At 43.6% G+C, this 21307-nt stretch overlaps 1 protein-coding gene and 2 long non-coding RNA genes across 19 annotated transcripts in view; 2 read left to right on the top strand and 1 right to left on the bottom strand.

Moving 5' to 3' along the window:
- The window catches only part of DGKD (diacylglycerol kinase delta), a 193300-nt gene that overhangs the window by 3205 nt on the left and 168788 nt on the right, over positions 1-21307 (bottom strand). For all 15 annotated transcript variants that reach the window (XM_068117345.2, XM_078777884.1, XM_068117347.2 and 12 more), the window contains 5 exons: positions 13146-13300; positions 11103-11205; positions 8809-8895; positions 6190-6309; positions 649-760 (listed from right to left, as the gene is read on the bottom strand). In XM_068117345.2, the coding sequence (XP_067973446.2) occupies positions 649-760; positions 6190-6309; positions 8809-8895; positions 11103-11205; positions 13146-13300 (577 nt within the window). The remainder of the gene's footprint in view (positions 1-648; positions 761-6189; positions 6310-8808; positions 8896-11102; positions 11206-13145; positions 13301-21307) is intronic.
- Positions 709-7708, top strand: LOC137427689 (uncharacterized). Its single transcript, XR_010984552.2, has 2 exons — positions 709-816; positions 6528-7708. It is a non-coding gene; the product is annotated as an uncharacterized LOC137427689 (long non-coding RNA).
- Positions 13203-21307, top strand: part of LOC137427688 (uncharacterized) — a 9397-nt gene continuing 1292 nt past the window's right edge. Inside the window, exons 1-5 of one of the 3 annotated variants that reach the window (XR_010984551.2) lie at positions 13203-13333; positions 13522-13627; positions 15744-15828; positions 17465-17753; positions 18937-20751. This is a non-coding gene — a long non-coding RNA (uncharacterized LOC137427688). Of the gene's footprint in view, positions 13343-13521; positions 13628-15743; positions 15829-17464; positions 17754-18936; positions 20752-21307 lie in introns of those variants that run through there. The other 2 variants (XR_010984549.2, XR_010984550.2) reach the window with 2 other exon arrangements.

The raw sequence follows: 21307 nt of genomic DNA, 5'->3' as shown, positions 1-21307 counted from the left end.
CCCCTCGGCCTTCTGAAGGGGAATTCTACCATTTTTGCTTACGTAATAAATAGATGATATAGTGTTTTATCTGACAGGGTTTCAAAAAAAATTAATTTTCAACCTTTAAAAATCGTGCGAATAAATTCTGCTTTTTTGTTCGTATCCTTTTACTCACCTGTACAAATGAGCCGTGAACACGAATGATGCGTGAACGGCGAACTACAATGAGCGCGAAAAAGTACGTCCGCTTAGTTTCCCGGCCTGCCACGCGCTCCTTTTGCCCGCCCCCTCTCTCCGGGATATCGTTGGCCGCAACCATTGGTCAGCAAACGAAGGGCGGGGCCATTTGCACAGTTTAACTCCTCCCTTCGCCTGCGCTTTCATGCGTCGCGGCAAAATGGTACGAAGTGTCAATAATGACAGATGCAAAATAACAAATTTGTCGTCCCCCAAAAGTACAGCTCGGGGCGACCGCCCCTTTCGCCCCCCCCCCCCTCCTCACCACCCCTTGCTACGACAGTGCCACTGCATTCCCAAGTGTTGAGTGTTCGCCACTTAGCAACCACCATAGACATTTGTTTTCAATCCTTTCACAGCCCGATGTCTGGTGCACATAAGTTATCCCTCGACATTGATAACACAACCATGTTGTGCCCAGGTACCCACCAGGAAGTGATACGTTGGCTCTGCACTCTCGTGGCTTGAGGGTCTTATCCCTGCGGAAAAGGCGGAACCTGGAACCACCACGTTCTCGCTTTGAGAGATCCGTGACAGAGCCCTGAAAGTGATCGAAACAGGGCAAATGAAAACACCATCAGCAACATTCACACCCATGTACGTACGTACTTGTGTTGATGCTAAGAATATATTATTTTTGTATTTCAAAGCTTTGCACTGGTTCTGTTTCTCTTGCTTTTTGCGGTCGTAATAGGTCATATTAGTCATGGTCGTAGTAGTATTAGTATTAGTATTAGTAGTAGTAGTAGTAGTAGTAGTAGTAGTAGCATTATGATAACATGACGAATGAGTCTGATAACATGACGAATGATTACGATAACATGACGAATGAGTCTGATAACATGACGAATGAGTATAATAACATGACGAATGAGTATGATAACATGACGAATGAGAACAATAACATGACGAATGAGTATGATAACATGACGAATGATTACGATAACATGACGAATGAGTACAATAACATGACGAATGAGTATGATAACATGACGAATGAGTATAATAACATGACGAATGAGTATGATAACATGACGAATGAGTACAATAACATGATGAATGAGTCTGATAACATGACGAATGAGTCTAATAACATGATGAATGAGTCTGATAACATGACAAATGAGTATGATAACATGATGAATGAGTATGATAACATGACGAATGAGTATGATAACATGACGAATGAGTATGATAACATGATGAATGAGTCTGATAACATGACGAATGAGTATGATAACATGACGAATGAGTATGATAACATGACGAATTAGTATGATAACATGATGAATGAGTCTGATAACATGACGAATGAGTATGATAACATGACGAATGAGTATGATAACATGATGAATGAGTATGATAACATGATGAATGAGTCTGATAACATGACGAATGAGTATGAAAACATGATGAATGATTATGATAACATGACGAATGAGTATGATAACATGACGAATGAGTACGATACCATGACGAATGAGTACAATAACATGACGAATGAGTATGATAACATGATGAATGAGTCTGATAACATGACGAATGAGTATGATAACATGATGAATGAGTATGATAACATGACGAATGAGAACAATAACATGACGAATGAGTCTAATAACATGATGAATGAGTCTGATAACATGACAAATGAGTATGATAACATGATGAATGAGTATGATAACATGACGAATGAGTATGATAACATGACGAATGAGTACGATACCATGACGAATGAGTATGATAACATGACGAATTGTCTTTGGGCATGAGGAATTAGGTGGTGCAAGACAGAGTGAGCCTAGAGGACTTGGAGGAAATGGCGTTTCAAAAACAAAACTATACAAATAGGGTGGGAGGCAACGACCGTTTAGAAAAAGTCAGAACCTTCTGGTTCGGGGATTTTTGCACGTGCTGATAGAATCTGCAACTCCAGTTTCCAAGTTTTCCGAAACGGATTCGTCATGTTTTTATGTTGTATCTCCGTCCAGGTGCTGCTGTTGTATCCCGTTGAATATGTCATGTTAGATCGTACGTTATTTGTGCTACATATTGAATTTGTTTCCTATTGTTCAGGGCCTAAATGACCCGCCCCTCGGATAGAAAGTGGTGAAAATTATTTGTCTCAATGTTCCTCCTCATTTTGCGTCCTTTTCCCCAAATTTCTAACTTCTACCTCCTTAACATTATCCTATTTCCCCTCATCGCTTTAAAAAAATCAACACAAACCAAAAAACAAAAAACAAAAAAAAACATCTATCTACTTCCTGTTCTTCATTCTTTTTTTCCCCCTCTTTTCTCAATATCTCCAAACTGAATCTTCATTGAATATAAACGTTCTTATTCCTTTAAAAGCATTTCAAATTATTTAATAATGCTTTTCCACTCATATCTCTGGCATGCAGAAGGCTAAACGCCTTCTTCTTCTTCTTCACCACAAACTATTTATTCTTCACAAAGATAATTTTATTTTCAAAGATAAAGATTTTTTTACCAAGAAAATGATTATTTATATTTTTATTTATAGCACGTACAGCACCATGTTTCTCAACACCACCAACCATCCTCCGTGCATTGCACATAAAATCTTATCTCCCATCCCATGATCTTCATCTCCATTTGTTAAAGTTGGGAATTTGGAATCAGCACTCCTCCACTTAATGTTCCCTCCTTCCACTTCCACCAAGACTCCACCCCTCAAAGCTTCATGTCCCCTCTTTCTGCATCCCTCATCACCACACCCTTTCAATGTGTGACCTCACCACACACTTTCATCACCACACCCACCAAAATGCTTCTCCCCTCACCTAACCCTCTCAAACCTTCCACCACACCCAGCCCACTCAAACCTTCCACCACACCCAGCCCACTCAAACCTTCCACCACACCCAGCCCACTCAAACCTTCACCACAACCCACACACTCAAATCTTCCCCTCAATCAACACCCTCGAAGCCTCCCTCTCACCTAACCATCACAAAGCCTTCCTCCCCATCCTACACATTCCTGATGCCTCCAACCCTATCCCTAATTGTTTGGACCTCAAACATCTGAGGTCTCCGCTCCAACCTGGCAGATCCAGGCCACCGCCGATAAACCAGACATTATCTGTTTAACAGTATCCTTCCTCCCAAAGGATGTCGCTGACTCCTTATTGTCTCTCTCCGGTTATTGTCTCCTCAGATTTGATAGGCCTGAACCATGCTCCAGCAGTGGAATTGCACTTTACATCAATAGCTCAATTTCTCACTGTCATTGTACTGAACTTCCACCACCCAACCCCCCAGGAGCACCTCTGGCTGTGACTTCCCCTCCACTCCCACCTTTTGTTCATCTGTGTGTTGAACCATCCTCCAAACAGTGATGACTCCATATACACCTCTCTCAGACAACATGGACAAACTTTCAACCACTCATCTCGTCTCTCCCTCTCTCCCCGTCCGTCTCTCTCCCCGTCCGTCTCTCTCTCCCCGTCCGTCTCTCTCTCCCCGTCCGTCTCTCTCTCCCCGTCCGTCTCTCTCTCCCCGTCCGTCTCTCTCTCCCCGTCCGTCTCTCTCTCCCCGTCCGTCTCTCTCTCCCCGTCCGTCTCTCTCTCCCCGTCCGTCTCTCTCTCCCCGTCCGTCTCTCTTTCCCCGTCCGTCTCTCTCTCCCCGTCCGTCTCTCTCTCCCCGTCCGTCTCTCTCTCCCCGTCCGTCTCTCTCTCCCCGTCCGTCTCTCTCTCCCCGTCCGTCTCTCTCCCCGTCCGTCTCTCTCCCCGTCCGTCTCTCTCCCCGTCCGTCTCTCTCCCCGTCCGTCCCTCTCTCTCTCTCTCTCTCTCTGTCTCTCTGTCTCTGTCTCTCTGTCTCTGTCTCTGTGAGAAGGCTGAATGCCTCAATTCTGTGTTTGCCTCCAAATATTGTGTCCCCAACCGCTCATGCTCGGAACCCATCCAAATGCTCATGGACTCTGGTTCTTTTGCACCTGAGAAGGTGGAGAAGGTTCTTTCAACCCTCTATTCTGACTCTGCTCATGGACTGGACGGCATTCGCTCACGTGTCCGAAAACCTGCTCTGCTTTTCTTTCACATCCTCTCTCTGCCCTTTTCTCGCTATAATTTGCACTACATCATCTTCCATCTGCTTGGAAATCAGTCAACATCACCACATTACATAAAAAGGGGCAAAAACTGATCCCCTTAACGAGACCTATCAGCTTACTTCCAAACATCAGCATGGTCATGGAGTCTATCATCAAGAAAAGGAGGGATTTCATATCAACTATGAACAACGTCATCTCAGATCACCAATTTGGTTTCAGACCAGGTCACTCTACCTTGGACATGCTGCTTCTACTCACCCAACAATAGATGGAGGCAATCAATGTCAGACGTGAGATCAGGGCCATCTCTCTGTACATGTCTCGTGCTTTTGATACAGTCTGGAATCCCGCTCTCCTCTCTCCAATACTCTCCAAACTCTCTGCCTATGGAATCCAAGGTGAACTCCACACATAGTTTACTGACTTGCTCGACTCTTGCCAATGTGTGGCTCTCAATGGAATCTTTTGATCTCCTCTCCCTATCAAGGCTGGAGTGCCCCAAGGCAATGTTCTGGGCCTAGTCATATACCTGATCTTCATATCAGTGATCTATCCAACTTTCTGAAAAATCCCCTTTATCTATTTTCTGATAACTCCACCCTCTGCCCCCTCATCATTCAGACCGGCAGGCTGCAGCCTCTTCCCTCTCTTCAGTCCTTGACAAAACCACAAGCTGGTCAAACACTTGGAATATGTCTTTCAATCCTGGCAAATCCCACACTCTCATGTTGTCTCCACAAAAGGACCGTCTAGCAAACCCTCCCATCTACTTTCTTAATAATCTTGAGGAAGGTCAGTCATTCAAACTCCTGGGTCTCACTATCAGCCATGATCTTTCTTGGGCAAACCACATTTCAAAATTGGCCTCGAAAGCCAGATGCTGAATGGGCATACTCTGTCGTACAAACTCCTTCCTTGGCACTCCTAAACATCTATCCACCTGTAAGGCCTTTGTCCGCAGATTGATGGAGTACTGCTCTCCCCTGCCTCACATCTTTCTCAACTTGACACCGTGGAAACCAAGACCTTCACGATTATTGGAATCTCCCGTGATGACGCTGAGTCTATGAGCCTATCATTTTCCCATCACAGACAGGTCAGTGGTCTCTCTGTCTTCTACCGCCTTCTTTCAGACCTTGCACAATCTGCTCTTTCTGCCCATGTTTCTGCAGGGCTCACATGGTCCACCATAAACCCCCTTCTGGTGAAACTTCCTAAATCCAGGATCACTGCTCACCTCCACATATATGTTCCTCTTTTTCCCCGCCTGTGGAACCAACTTCAACATCATCTTCAATCAAGACTCTCCAGATCTTCAAAACAGCCGTTCACCACCATCTCAAGTCATCCCCAATCGAAAACCATGATGTTTTCCACCCTCATTAACTCCACCACGAACCTCCTCGTTCCTAATTTCCAGTTTTTCCCTCCTGAGAGTTTCCTTCTGAATCCATCTTATTAACCCCATGCACCATCTTAAGTTATTAACCCCATGCATTTCCCTTACCTCTCATTCCTTCCCACACCCATTGTTTGTCCAGGTCTCCCTCTATCTTGGCCTTCAACTCTGCCGTTGGTGTTCCCCCCTCTCTCTACTGTTCCTCTTGTCCTGTTTGTCCAGGTCTCCCTCTATCTTGGCCTTCAACTATGCCATTGGTGTCCCCCCGCCCCCTCTCTCTACTGTTCCTCTTGTGTCCTGTTTGTCCAGGTCTCCCTCTATCTTGGCCTTCAACTCTGCCATTGGTGTCCCCCCGCCCCCCTCTCTCTACTCTTCCTCTTGTCCTGTTACGTCTTGATCCGTTCAGTGTACTAAGTCTTCCACGAGCCATGACTATGTACACACAAAAAACAACAACATTGCACAGTGAAGTTAAACACGTGACCAGCGAGACAAACCTCAACATCAGATGGAGCCAAGGCATGTGTGAGCCAGGGTAATGATGCCAGGCGACAGAAGGACTGGTCTAGTTGAGACAGAGCAGAGCCCAATCGCTCCTCTTGTTTCGATTCCAACTGCTGAATAGAAATGATGGCAGAAAAAAACAAGGTTATCGGGAAGGTCAATCAAAGAATCAATAAAGTCGTTGTCATGAGATGTGTCAATGAGAATGTGACATTAAATAAGAATTAAAAAGAGCAAAAAAAATAAAATAATGAAATACATTATGCATGCGTGTTTCATTTACAGCCAGCTACTCTTCTTCATCTTCTTCTTCTTGTTGTTTTGAATGCAGCGCAAGACTGTGAGAAGTATAATTGGCTGGGGGCATGGCCGTGCCACTGATTCAGTGCCCCCTGTAGGTTAGAGAAGGAATTTGTAATTTGTCCATGGTGCAGGCGATGGCTCGCCTACGCTTCACAAAAGACACCGTGGGATCTTTAATGTCCACCAACTAATGCCGGCAGATGGGACACCCAGTTTAATGTCCATATCCGAGGGACGGCACACACATTGATTGATCCCTCACCCTGCCTGCGAGACACTGGGATGACAGTTTGTAGTTGGGCCCGAGATTCAAACCCAGGCATCCAGCCTACTTTGGAGTATTTCACAAATATCTAAGACTCATGGAAAAGCGTGTACACAAATCAAATGAAGGACAGCAATTACAAACACATAGACAATGGGCCAAACACACATGGTACCTACACGCTATTATAGCCGGATTCGAACCTGAGTTCTGTGCAGCGTCCGCCATGAGTCAGGGGTTCAGATAGGAACACGTAACAGGCAAAACCTGGTGCTCCATCATGTACCAATAAAAACGCAAAACGTCTTTGCGCAAAAGGAAACTCAGTAGAACCTCCATAAATGGAAAAGACAGTTTACTTTCTATGATCCAGGAAAGAGGAACAGCCAACAACGAGCCCTCAAAGCAACAACCAATTATATTTCACCACAAACTTAATGAGTTCTGCACTGTATGAGGTACATACACCTCTAACATTATACACCATCCTGGATGTGGGGGATCTCTGGGTCGCTCCTGGGAGATCGATCAGCTGTCCGTGCCGTGGGCTTGGTCGAGAGAACTGTCCAGGGCTATACAACAACAACTATCCCCGTCACCACTACTACTACTACTATTTTACCTTGAATAGATGAATAGGATTTGACACTAACTGTTGGTTGGCTCTTCAAGGGCATCCAATCATGGATGGCATGGAGGTTTATAAGTGTGATCCTGATGATGACAGATTTTGAAGCACGTTCTCGTCATTGCACACCTTATTCTTGTGAAATGGATACTGTTTCCAGAAAACGTTAAGTAACGCTGCTTTTGACATCAAAAGCCAAAACAGGGTTACGTTTTGAATGAGCAATTCCTACATTAGTTTGACGTAAATTGCAATCGGGTAGTGGATAGCGTTTCTGAGAATTGGAAATAAAATTGATTTGTTTTGCATATTTTTATTGAAGCATAAAATTTGATTCATTTGACGTGGGAGAAGGAAAAGCAAGGCAGAAGGGTGAGAGCTCCTGTAAAGAGCAATTAATTAACTCGGTTATATTGTGGATCAAATTCTGTCTGCACTAGTTGTCTTTGAGTGCGGACGTCGAGAGCAGTTGTGTTGACGTCGAGAGCTGTTGTGTGGACGTCTAGAGCAGTTGTGCGGACCTCGAGAGCAGTTGTGCGGACCTCGACAGCAGTTGTGCGGACCTCGAGAGCAGTTGTGCGGACCTCGAGAGCAGTTGTGCGGACCTCGAGAGCAGTTGTGCGGACCTCGAGAGCAATTGTGCGGACCTTGAGAGCAGTTGTGTGGACGTCTAGAGCAGTTGTGTGGACGTCTAGAGCAGTTGTGCGGACCTCGAGAGCAGTTGTGTGAACCTTGAGAGCAGTTGTGCGGACCTCGAGAGCAGTTGTGTGGATGTCTAGAGCAGTTGTGCGGACCTCGAGAGCAGTTGTGCAGACCTCGAGAGCAGTTGTGCAGACCTCGAGAGCAGTTGTGTGGACGTCTAGAGCAGTTGTGCAGACCTCGAGAGCAGTTGTGTGGACGTTTAGAGCAGTTGTGCGGACGTCTAGAGCAGTTGTGCAGACGTCGAGAGCAGTTGCTACCACCTTTACATAATCTCTTCTCACCCTCTTTTCCTCAATGATATTACTCCTTTCCTCCATGCATGACTTTCTCTAGAGACTATGCTTTATTCCCGCAAAGCTCAGCCTCGGATGTTGCACCATCCTCATCCCCTCCTTCTGCAACCGCTCCTCAATCTCATCCACCTCAGCTCTCACCTTCCACTTCCAACTTGTCTTCCTCTCTGAGAGCGCATTCTCCACCATTGGAAATTAATATTAAGGGGTGCAGGAGGTGGAGCATTTCCTGTGCTGACAAGCTTTTATCTTTTATAAATACGTATATACATGTACCAGCAGGATATCCTTAGAGGTATGTGTACTCACCTCTGAGCTGTTCAACCTGGGTTTGAATTTCAACCTGGCTATTAACTGTCGTCCTGGTGTATAAACTTGTACAAAATACACTTTTACATACGAGATGGCAGATCAGACTTACCAACTTCCCACACAGTAACTGCTCAGTCTCGCTATGCAGGGCTCGCACATTTGTCACCAGGTCGAGGACCTGCGCTTGGGTTGGATTCTGAAGGTAGAAGAAGTGTTTGCAGAAGAGGAGATAAACATGGATTTTGCAGTTAGAATAATTAAATAAAAAGTGTAACAAGAGTTGTACTTTTAACCAGTTAGTGGAGGTTGAAGATAAACAAAAGCAATAAGCAATTAAATAATTTTACATGCACACAGAAACACACAATAAAAAGTCCTTTGATACAAATAGTCTTCAGGACAAATTTTGACAACTTAACGAAATTAGAACGGTACTTGGTAGAGAGCACACCTCCGCCAGGCTGAACAATTTACATTTTGTATCCCACTGATCGGCCGGATCTGGATTCGGACCTGAACCAAAATCTAATCGGCTTGTTCTTGTCACCTAACCAACTTGTCCACCAAGTTTTGTCATAACTTGTGCACAAATTTTTGAAATATCATTTTTGGCCTCATCTCTCAATGGTGAAAAATCACTTTAAAAATCCTCGTATCCTGATCTTCACCAAAATCAAATCAATTCTTCCTTGTTACTCACCCAACCTGTCCAGCAAATTTTGCCCAAATACACCCACAACCTTTTGAAACATCCTGCTATAACAAACAAGCAGACAGTCAGCGTTGAAAAATATAATCTCCACCACCAAAAATAATAAACATTTTTTTTTTTTTTTTTTGCCATTACTTTTATCATAATATGTCTCAAACACTTTAATTGGAAGAAGTCTGGTTAATTTCTTATCCCCTCTCTCCATTCCCGAGTTCTATAAATGTCTTTGATAAATCGTTAAAAACAGATCAAGTCAATCGTAATTCGTACTTCACATGAACATGTGACTGGTTTCTCTTTTAAGCATCCACAAAATGAAGAAGAATCATGTTTCATATGAAAAGTTTAAGGTGACTCAACCCTCTTTTCTTTTTTTGGATGCAGAATGATACCTTCGGAAGGCCGAAGAACAACGTGGTCGGGCTTATTCCACAGTGAATTTTATCGGTTATTAGTTCATTATTAGTTTAGAAAAGATGAGCCTGCTGTTGGCTTAGCGGTTAGGGTGCCGGCTTGGGATGCAAGGATCCTGGGTTAGAATCCCGGTCGATCGCTGAATTAACACCAGGGGGGTTGACTCAGCCTGTCATCCTTCCGAGGTCAGCAAATTGAGTACCAGCTCACTGGTAATTCCCTGTGTGTCGCAAGAGGCGACTAAAAGGGTTGGCGGAAGGAAGGGCATCCGGCCATAAAACATCGATTCAAAAAGGGGACTACGGTGCCCAAAAAAGGCCAACCCCTGCTCTGCGGGGAAAAATGGCCTCTAAAGGTGGTTCTATTAGTTTAGAAAAAATGAAGTATTAAGCAAGTGAGGTGTAAATAAGACGCACACATAATGGACCGAATTAACTACACCCCGCAGAGGCAGGAAAACTGATATAATTAAAATAACGGGTTTTTATTAACTGAAGGTTGACCAGGGGTTGCGAACAATCGTGGGAAGCACAGTAAAGCGGACGTTTCAGACGTTAACCCTTCATTGAAGCAAGAGAGCTTTACTTCGCTCCCCAAGGTGGTTTGCACACCCTTGTCAACCTTCAGTTGATAAAAATCCATCATTCAAATTTTTGGCCGACACAGACTGACAGTAGCTTTGACAAGCTCAAGGATTCATCTGCATCCGTTATAACTGAACTCGTCCTTGGGAGTAAAAATTGCACAAATTTCATTTCAATACTCTACATCACTCGAATCGAAGACTATTATTGGTGTAAATTATTGACATGCAACTGAAATAACTATCAAATATGTGTTCAGATGTCAGAGATTTGTTCAAAGGCAAACATATTTCGGTGACATCTCCAATGGACAGGTTGGTGTTCTTTCTCGGGATTGTTGGTTCAAAAGCTGCTCCCATTTAGTCTGACTTTGCTCACCCACAAACCAAAACTACACGTTTGGTTCCAGAAAAGCGAGGTGAAGCGATAGGGTTGTAGAGTGCAGCATCCCGCAGTATACAGAAAGTGTTTATGCCCCCCATCCCGCAATGTCACTATTGCAAGGCTAGAATTACCATTGTGACCCTTAATATTGCCCATTCATAAGAAACCTTGAACAGGCCAGATTGATAAAGCATCAGAGAGATGGGATGGACCGTGGGAGAGGGAAGAAAAGAAAAAACATCTTGACCGCTCCACCTTTGATAGCCTCATGTTGAAGCAAAAAACAAAGCAAGTCTGCCTGGGCCTAACCTCAGCATGTCCGTAGAATGCCTGGAGCGAATGTGAGGCTGCGTTAACCGCGTGGGCCAGTTCCTGTTCAAGCCCATTGTGCTCTTGGGCTGCTGTATGGATCCTGGAAAAAAGTGGAGAAGGAGAAGCAAGGTTAAGGAAAAAATGTAATGGAAAATGTTATGTTCAAAAAAAAGTTATGGAAAACAAGAAGAAAAAGACATAAAATGTCATAGTCCCCATGTTTTTAGTAATTTTGCTTTACGGAGTTAAAGGCCATCAGTCAGCCATCTTTGGCCAGATTACAAAACAAAATCTGCATCTGTATCCTCTCATGTATTGTCTTTGTGCCAAGTTTGAACAAAATCGATCCATGCATGTCCAAGAAATGGCTGGGGACACGTTTAAATAACAAAATGGCCGCCACGTGGCCATCTTGGATGTGATCTCGAAAAAAAAATGATGTGAATAAAAAATAAAATAACCCATCGTTCATTATCTGTGTGCCAAGATTGGATAAGATCGGTAAATGCATTTCCGAGAAAAGGTTGAGGACATGTTCGATATCGGGTTTTTTACAACTAAAATGGCCGCCAGTCTACCAGTCGGCCATGTTTGATCAGATCACAAAATAAAGTGAGGTGCACCTGTATGCCACCATATACTGTGATAGTGCCAAGTTTGAACAAAATCGGACCATGCATGTCAAGAAATGCTTGGAGGCACATTTAAGAAACACAATGGCTACCAGTCGGCCATCTTTAATCGCATTGCGAAACAAAACTTAAATGGTATTTATAGAATAAAAACTTACCCTGTGCAGTTAACTTGGTGTGAGCCAACTTTTCTGTTTTTGAACGTTGTTTTCTTTGATCCAATATGGCCGCCAGAGCATGTGAGCGATTACATCATAAATGTATGTTCTCTAATATAATTGTTGTGGAGATCACGCTCAATAAATTTCAAAATGATCAGACTAAGCGTTGGCACTGTGAAATTATGACGTCATAATTAAGGCACCAATGACGTCATCGTTAACAACACCTGTTCCCCATGCAGAGTTCTTCACAATGAGCCACGTGTAAATTTTTTCCATGGAGTGGTTTCAGAGATATAGAGGTGCGAAGTTTTTCCAATATGGCGCCCATACCATGTGACCTATGACATCATAATTGTCATTAAAATATTCTACAGGAGGAGGCGCTATGAAAAAATTTGAAATTTCGTTATGGTGAAAATTTCGTGTCAATGGGACCAAGAATTGCAGAGAAAAAAAAAAAAAATTCATACTGATCGAATCAAGCGTTACACTTGTCGAATTATGACATCATAATGAAGCTACCGATGACATCATCATTAACAGATCTTATTCCCCATGGGGAGTACTCGTCAATGAGCGAGGCGGTCGGACGAGACCCAACCCATAAGCCCCCGTTTCGGACTAAGTCCAACGAGGGGCTAAAAATATATGGAAAAGTGAAAAGTGTTGCGAGAAAATAACTATGGGAAAGAAAGCAGGGAATTTTTTTCCCCGTAAATGGAGACATTAGACGCACAACAATTTGCGATCATTGTTGGTTAGAGGGACAGGGAAACCTTTTAGATGTCTATAAGTCATCCAAAAACAATCAAATACGTTGTTGGAAAATGGTAAATTACTTTTGTTACAAATAATTGAAAAAGAGACGTTAAAAATGGAAGAGGGTTTTCCAAATGGAATAAAATGAGGAGCGCAGCATTAGCAAATCCCACTCTTCCCTCCATGGCTTCAAAATTGGCCGGTGCACCATCGTCCCATGTCATCCACCATCCTGACATGCAATGATCTTCAGATACCCCCCATTGGCCCTAGAAAGCTTCCTAATCCAACTCTCTTACTTACAGGTTGCACTCTTTTCCTGTTTGTTCATTTCCTTGCTTTGTGTCCAAGAGCTGCCCCCGTTGCCCTACTGTCAGCTCACACCCTCCGACCTTGCTCGTCCATGAGCATTGATCTTGTTAAGAAAAAAATAATAATCAGCTTTTAGTTTCTGGTGAAACATAAAGAAAACAAAAAAGTCTCACTGTGCTATGAGTGAGCGTGAGTTGCAGGCAAGTTGCTGGATCTCCAAGGTTTCATCGCCAGCCGAACTGTCAGGATGGGCGTTGAGGGATGGCGGTCGCGTCATGCTGTCGCAGCGCATTTTATCTTCCCAGAGTTTGAGCGTGCTCTCGAAGGCCTGCACCACCACAAGACAAAATGAGATTGCAATGTGCCTATGGTAACACACATTCCACATGTGCTATTGGACTAAAGGGAAAAGAGACAAAATATTTTGTCATATATGTGCATGTATGTGTGTATGTATATGTATGTGTGTGTGTGTGTGTTCTGATTCACCAGCCACATCATATGACCCATGGGGCTCTAAATTGGCTTCAACTGTGTCCATTCCTTTAGGATGATTTTGAACTTTGACCTCCCTCGACCCCATCACCCCCAAGCCTCCAACAACCCCACGTCTTCATATCCTCACCCCCAAACTCAGGTTGACCTGGGTGACCAGGTATCTCCCCAAATCCACTTTCTACCCCCACATCCCCTCACCAACCTCTCCACAACCCCCCCCCCCCGATCCCACCCACTCCCCAACACGCCCACATACTCAGTTTTCCCTGTAACAACGTTAAATTCACAATCTCGCGAGATGACGAAATCTCACATATATGACGGAGGGACATAGAGACTGACAAGTGTATTATTATGCAGATGTTTAATCTGGTCGGAATATTTTTAATGGTGATCGCAAGTTATGCCTGGGACATTTATTCCCTCATCTGCACAATCATCTGCACATCTGCCCTGGTGTTGGGCTAGCGGCTAGGGTGCCGGCTTAGGATCCTAGGATCCTGGGTTCGAATCCCGGTCGATCGCTGAATTAACGCCAGGGGGGTTGACTCAGCCTGTCATCCTTCCGAGGTCGGCTAATTGAGTACCAGTTCACTGGTAATTCCCTGTTTGTCGTTAAAGGCGGCAAAAAGGGTTGGCGTCAGGAAGGGCATCCGGCCGTAAAACATTGCTTCAAAAAGGGGACCAAAAAACAACAACAACCATGGTTCCCGAAAAAGGCCAACCCCTGCTTTGCGGGGAAAAATGGTCTCTAAAGGTGGTTATATCTGCACAACAGGATTTCTGTTTCATGAAGCCTTTCCTGATCTTGATGTGAACCGCTGCTGTATTCAGCGAGTATCCATAACAGCAAGGCTTTGTATTCGACATGTAAATGTGCATGCATGTGACACATGAAGAACACGATGTGACATGGCCCACAATCATGGTGAGCCGAGATCAAATAGCAAACCATTTCACTGGAGCTAAATAACAGCTCTGTGGAACGAAGGGAATGCAGCAGTATGTCGCATTTGTGTTTATGAGACACAAAGAACCCATCCTTATGGACGGGATAATTCTGGCAGAATTACAGATGGGATAATTCCCACAGAATTGCTGTATTTGAAACGGCTTGTAATGTGTGTTGATGTCTAAATGCCCCCTTTGATTGATGCCCCCTCTCCCCCCAGAAAAAAATTAATCTACTATATAAGAGAGCCGTTGGTCTGTCTGCGTGTCTGTCTGTGTGTCGCCATTTTTCTCAGAGATGGCTGAACGGATCTTCGTCAAACTTTCAGAGGTTCATCAGTGAGTACCTGGGAGTGTTGTAGGCAAAAATATTTTTTAGAAAAAAAAGAATATATTTTTTTTCGAAAATAAATAAATAAATAAATAAACAAACAAACAAACAAATCGCTCGATAGTGCCTCGGCCTTTTTAAAATTAATGACAGTTATATACAAGTACACATTCGCATAAATAAATACAAAACAATCACCAGACATTTGAACACAAATACATCAAACAATTCCGGAAGTGTACGAAGTTGGTAGTACGGCTTCTTCTTCTTCCTGTTCGGCATCACACTTACCTCAGAAACGTGATGAACGGCACATTCACCAGCATATATTCAACGAAAAGGTGATGAACCGCCCCTTCCACTCCCCCCAATCCCTTCCTCACCCCTCTCTATCCTGTCTCCTCCCCCTCCCTCCCCCCACCCAGCAATGCTGCTAGTAAATAAATAAATAAAAACTTTCCAGGAGTTTTTACCTGAGTACAATCCTCAGTTTTCACTCATTCCGTCCAGCAGTTCAAGAGTGCATAGAAGTCAAGTAAGAACACACACACACACACACACACACACACACACACACACACACACACACACACACACACACACACACACACACACACACACACACACACACACACACACACACATCTCAAATTATAGTACGATATACTTACGCTGTATGTAACATATGCCGAATACAATATCGTGTTTGCAAGATAGTGTGAACAGGGTATGAGTGAACCTCAGTGTTGTGACTCATGTCACATGTAGACCAGACTTCCTCTAATGAGCAGGCTGAGTTTTGACAATGACAATGTAATTCTTCTCTTTCTATTTTGAGGAAGAAGATTAGCAATAAGGATACATCTGTGTTTCTCTTTAACACTCCACGTATTTAATGTTTATTAGCCATGCCCAAAAGGAAGGCATATTGTAATATTTGTGTATGTGCGTGCGTGTGTTCTTCGTTGGTATTTCCAAATGCGGGTTTCAGAAGGTGGAACGGAGTCCTCCCAGGTCCCGAAGTAGCCACCTCTGTTCCAGTAAGGGATCATGATCAATGGACCAATCAAGATCAGGTAAAGATTTCTTATTCTCAAAGTTTTGTTCCGAGGGCTCTTTTCCGAGGGATCGTCAATGAGCCCCGGACAGCTTACAACTGCAGTTTGTTTGTGATAATCTTCACAGGGATGTTTATTCAGGATCATCATGTTTGATGGGATCATCAGGTCGTACGTGAGAGTGACTTCCTTGTTTTCAATTATCACTTTTGGTTCATGTTTCCACGAGTTTTCTGGAACTGGGATATTGAGACTTTTGCAGATGTGCCAGTGGATTACTTGACATACATTATTGTTGTACCTTTGGGTGTACAGCTGTTCTGACATGAGTTTTTTTTTTACATCCTGATAGGAGGTGACCTGTAATTTCTGTTTCTACCTTGCAGAACCTACACTTGTCTGATGGACTCATTCCCACCATTTTCTTAAAGCCATTTATGTCGTGTCCTTGTTCTTGGGCATTAATTGTGATACATTCTCCGTTCCAGTTGAGCTGACCTCTTATTAGCCATTCCAGAAAGCCTTCTTTGTCTACTCCCAATCTGTCCAACTCTTTTTTATATATCTTCCTGCTCTTTTATCATTTTCCCAATTGTCGGTGTATTTATTTATTTATTTATTTATTTTTGTATACAAGATCGAGGCTCGTGTAAGAGCTAGCACATTAAACACACATTAGCACATAAAACATAATAAAGGGAGGGGGAGACAAGATGGGGAGAGAGGGAAGCACACAAGCACAACAGTAGAGAACAGGGACATCGGGAGATCTGTAGGAGGGAGAGGGTTGGGGGGGGGAGGGCGGAAGGGGTACACGGTATAAAACAAATTGACACTACTAGGAATTTCAGGAATGAAGTCGGATATTGAAAGAGGTGGATATGGGGTGTATTAATGGGGGTAGAAAATATCAAGGTTTTGGATGGGGGAAGATAAGAGATGGTGGTGAACAGCTGTTTTAAATACCTGGAGGGAGGAGTGGGATTGAAGAGAGTGAGGGAGTTTGTTCCAGAGGTGGCAAAAAAGAGGAATGAAAGAGTGAAGGTGATCAGAGTCTTGATTTTGGCAGTTTCACCAGAAGCGGGTTGCTGGCAGATCTTGTGCGACCTGTAGGAATATTTGGGGGACAGAACACAGACAGGGCTGGGGTAGCAAGGCCGGATAGGAGTCGGTAGGGGACAGAAAGACCACCAACCTGCCTGTGGTGAGAGAGTGAAAAGCCCTCAGAGTTAGCTTCATCGCAGGAGATTCCAATGATTCTGAATGCTTTGGTTTCTACAGCGTGAAGCCGAGCTAGGTGTGAGGCAGGAGCACCAGCCCAGAGGGGAGAGCATTATTCCATTGAGCTGCGGATGAAAGCTTTGTATGTGGTGAGGAGCTCAGAGGTGCAAAGGAAGGTCTTCGCACGACGGAGGATGCCCAGTCCGCAACTGGATTTGGAGGCCAGCTTGGAAATGTGGTTTTCCCAGGAAAGCTAATGGCTCATAGTGAGACCCAAAAGCTTGAATGACAGAACTTCTTGGAGAGGATTGTTGAGAAAGTGGATGGGAAGGTTGTCCAGTCGGTCTTTTCGGAGAGACATAGTAAGAGTGTGAGATTTGTCAGGATTGAAAGACATGTTCCACTTGTTTGACCAGTTTGTGATTTTTTCCAGGTCTGCAGAGAGTGAGGAGGCTGCAGACTGCCGATCTGAGGGGTGAGATAAGGAGCGGCAGAGAGTGGAGTCATCAGCAAAGAGATAGAAAGAATTTCCCAAGTCGGAGAGATCATTGATGAAGACCAGAAAAAGCACAGGGCCCAGAACACTACCTTGGGGAACTCCAGCCTGAACATGAAGAGGAGATGAGAGAAACCCATTCAGGGCCACACGTTGACTACGACTCGAGAGGAAGTCCGCAAGCCATGCGTGGAGATTTCTATGGATACCATAGGAGGAGAGTTTGGTGAGCAGAGCGGGGTGCCAGACAGTATCGAAGGCACATGATATGTCAAGGGAGACGGCTCCGAAATCTGTATATCTGTTGATATTTCATTTTATATTTTTCTTTCTTATTTTCTGCAATTCTTGGGGCTGTACTCGTTTTAGTTTATTGTGTGACATCTTCCATTCACGCCTGTCTTTGGAAATGTTTTCCAAGGTATGTTAGTTATAGCTTCTCCGGTTTGTTGTCTTTCGTGTTTGCTTACAAATTGGATTCGTTAGTCTGTTGCACTTTTAACATATTCAGCCAATCCTGCAGTTGTCATGCTGTGTATTTGGTTGAGATCCATCAGGCCGCTACCTCAATACCTCATTCTTGTCTAAACAGGTATAGGCGGCCGGCCAGCAAGCCTAAAAAACACTTAGCATGGCATTCTTTGTTAGAAGCTGGCAACCACGCCAATTATCTTCAGAATACCTTGCTGAATAACATAGGGGTGGATGCCACGCTCAACTTTGCATATTTCGGACATAATGGTCAGTTCTGACCACATATGGTCAAAAATGACTATTTTTGACTTTAATACGCATTTAATCTACATTTCATCAGCTTTCAGAAAAAATAAGTATATAAGCCATGGCCTTGTTAGGTTGAACACAATTGTTGTCTGTAAGTTTGGAATTACATGATAAAACATAGGAATTTCAAGGACAAAATGTCATTTTTCTCGATTTTCATTTTTACAATTGAATGCGTCTATTTCAGGGTAGATGAGAACTGTCCACAGCATACAAAGGAAATATTCGTTAATACTCGCCTACATTACACAATCTACTCAATACCCTGGTGTTGGGCTAGCGGCTAGGGTGCCGGCTTAGGATCCCAGGATCCTGGGTTCGAATCCCGGTCGGTCGCTGAATTAACGCCAGGGGGGTTGACTCAGCCTGTCATCCTTCCGAGGTCGGCTAATTGAGTACCAGTTCACTGGTAATTCCCTGTTTGTCGCTAAAGGCGGCAAAAAGGGTTGGCGTCAGGAAGGGCATCCGGCCGTAAAACATTGCTTCAAAAAGGGGACCAAAAAACAACAACAATCACGGTTCCCGAAAAAGGCCAACCCCCGCTTGCGGGGAAAAATGGCCTCTAAAGGTGTTTTTTTTAAATTACACAATCTACTCAATAAAACAAGCTTTCTTTATCTTTACAGATTCACATTAAATAGAAAGCAGTCCTACCGAAAATGGCAAGCCCCGGTGTGAAGCCGGTGAAAGTGTTGAAGCGGAAGCGAAATACTACATTTCACCATTTCACCATTTCACCCTTTCACCATTTTCAGTACTACATTTCACCCTGTCTATTTTGTCAAGATGACAAGGTAGAACCTCTGCGAATCGGCTCATCTGCTGGAAAAGCTCGAATTTCTGATGTTATTGGGATAAGAAGAAAATTAGGAGACACTCATTCGGCCCTTCTTCAAGAAAGTTTGAGCGATATTTCAGAAACGCAGTGGGAGTCAAACAGTATCCATTGGCACAAAACTTGTTACGGTAACTTTACTTCTCAGGATCGCTTGAATCGACTAAGAAAGAAACAGGGTTCCCAATTAACAACATGTGAGGTCGGCGAAACATCTGGCGAGACAACCTCACGAACAAGTCGCAGATCCCATCAGATGGATTCCGATCGGTGCAAGTTTTGTCAAGATTCAGATCGACGGAAAATGCACAATGTGGAGACGACGTCCCTCTCCGACAAAATTCTGACAATGGCAAAAATTGACCTAACAATGAGAGTCAGATTAGCCAATGTAGTAGATTTAGCGTCAGCTGAGGGGAAATACCACTTAAAACGCTTGGTGGAGTTTGAGCGAAGAATGTACAAAGCACAGAAAGATGTCACAAGACAGAGAGAAAATTACAAAGGTTTAGACAAAATCTGCATGGATCTACAAAACGGGCTATCGTTGGGTCATGTCTACGACATGGGGGATGTTTGGAACAATACCAGCGAATTTGTAAAACCACGAATACAACGCCGCCATCTCGATATTTTTCAAGACGACAAACTTTCTACGATGACGTAAGCCACCGTATTGGTTCCAAGGGTAGTTTCGTGCGTCCTCTAAATGTCCAATCATCCCTTCTAATGTATCCCAGAGCTTGTTTGTCGCTTGTACAATGTGCCAGATCCATCTGGTGGCGTGAATAAGGGCAGGCATGATGTATTTTCCAAAGGTAGGAAATCTCTGGAAATGCTTCCACCAACAGAAGACTCGTTCCAACTACACTGGGAACGGTCCAACCACCAAGCCAAGATTTGGCTGCAAGCAAGCGTTCCAGTTGCCATAGCCGAGGATCCATCTGTATGTGGTGGATGGTCACCAGGTCCGACTGAGTTGACTATTGTGTGGACTCGAATCCCATCAATCCCAAAGGCCTGTATCGAGATCATCTCCTGTGGATGTCAAACGAAATGCCGCCGGGCTCACTGCAAGTGCTGTGTATCGAGACAGGTGCGCACTCCAGCATGTGGCTGTAATGCAGAGAACTGTTGCAATCCGTCCGATCAAACCATGGACTAAATAACCATAAACATTCATGGACTGTGATATAGAAATACAATTTTGAGACGTGTGTTTCTATGCGAACAGATTCGTCTCTAAGAACTATGCTATTCATGAACAAAGTCCGCTAGTAGAAGTTGCATCCACTGCATCGATCAATATTTCATTTATATGGATATGAATACATGTGAATATAGTATATCAATATAAATAACGAACTCGAAAAGGACTAAATGGAAGTATTGTCATTGTATTGTTGGTTGATTCGCAATATCAATTGTGAAACCGATATTGTACCCACATTGATCGAGCATTACGCTTTGCGATTTGGGATATCAAATCCATTTCGGGGTCAATTTCATTGCCAGTTAAGAATAATTTAATTAGAAATAGTAGAATATGTATGTTATCAAACAGTTTGGATGATCAAGTTTAATAAATCATTCAAGTTTGGCAAAACGGTGTCTTTATTTTTTTCGTTCCAGGCCTGTTTTTACAATTTAGAGAAAAACGTGTTTTTGTGTCGAGAATCTGTTAGCAATTCAATATAATTTCAAGGATTTATAAGGCGACCAAACTTTTATAAACTACTCTACATCCTTAAATGATACAGTTTTGGAAAGCCCTTGTCTTATAGATTAAAAAATATAGCAGTATTTGAAAAATGGTAATTTGTGTCACCAGTGGTCAGTTTTCACCAGTATGTCCGAAAAAATGCGATTTTGAGCTTGGCATCCACCCCTATGTTGTCGAGCACGGTCTTGTGAACACATGCAGCATGGATGCCAGCTTCGAACAAAAAATACCTGCGGCACTTTTTTAAAGCACTTTTTTTCCGGTTGGCCGGCCGCCCAGTACATTCTCGGGATGCATCGATTTTTGGAAAACATTTTGTGGATGGTGAGAAGTTTCCTCGTTTTTATATCTAGTTTAGTGATTTCCACCTGTGGCCAGTTTATTATTCCGCAGCAGTTTGTTCGTGTATCTATGCATTTGTGTATGTGCGTGTGTGTGT

The sequence above is a fragment of the Myxine glutinosa genome, chromosome 5 (genome assembly GCF_964187855.1).
Source record: "Myxine glutinosa chromosome 5, kmMyxGlut1.1, whole genome shotgun sequence".
NCBI lineage: Eukaryota > Metazoa > Chordata > Myxini > Myxiniformes > Myxinidae > Myxine > Myxine glutinosa.
Note: the sequence above shows the minus strand (reverse complement) of the source record. Positions and strands in the feature narration are given on the sequence as shown.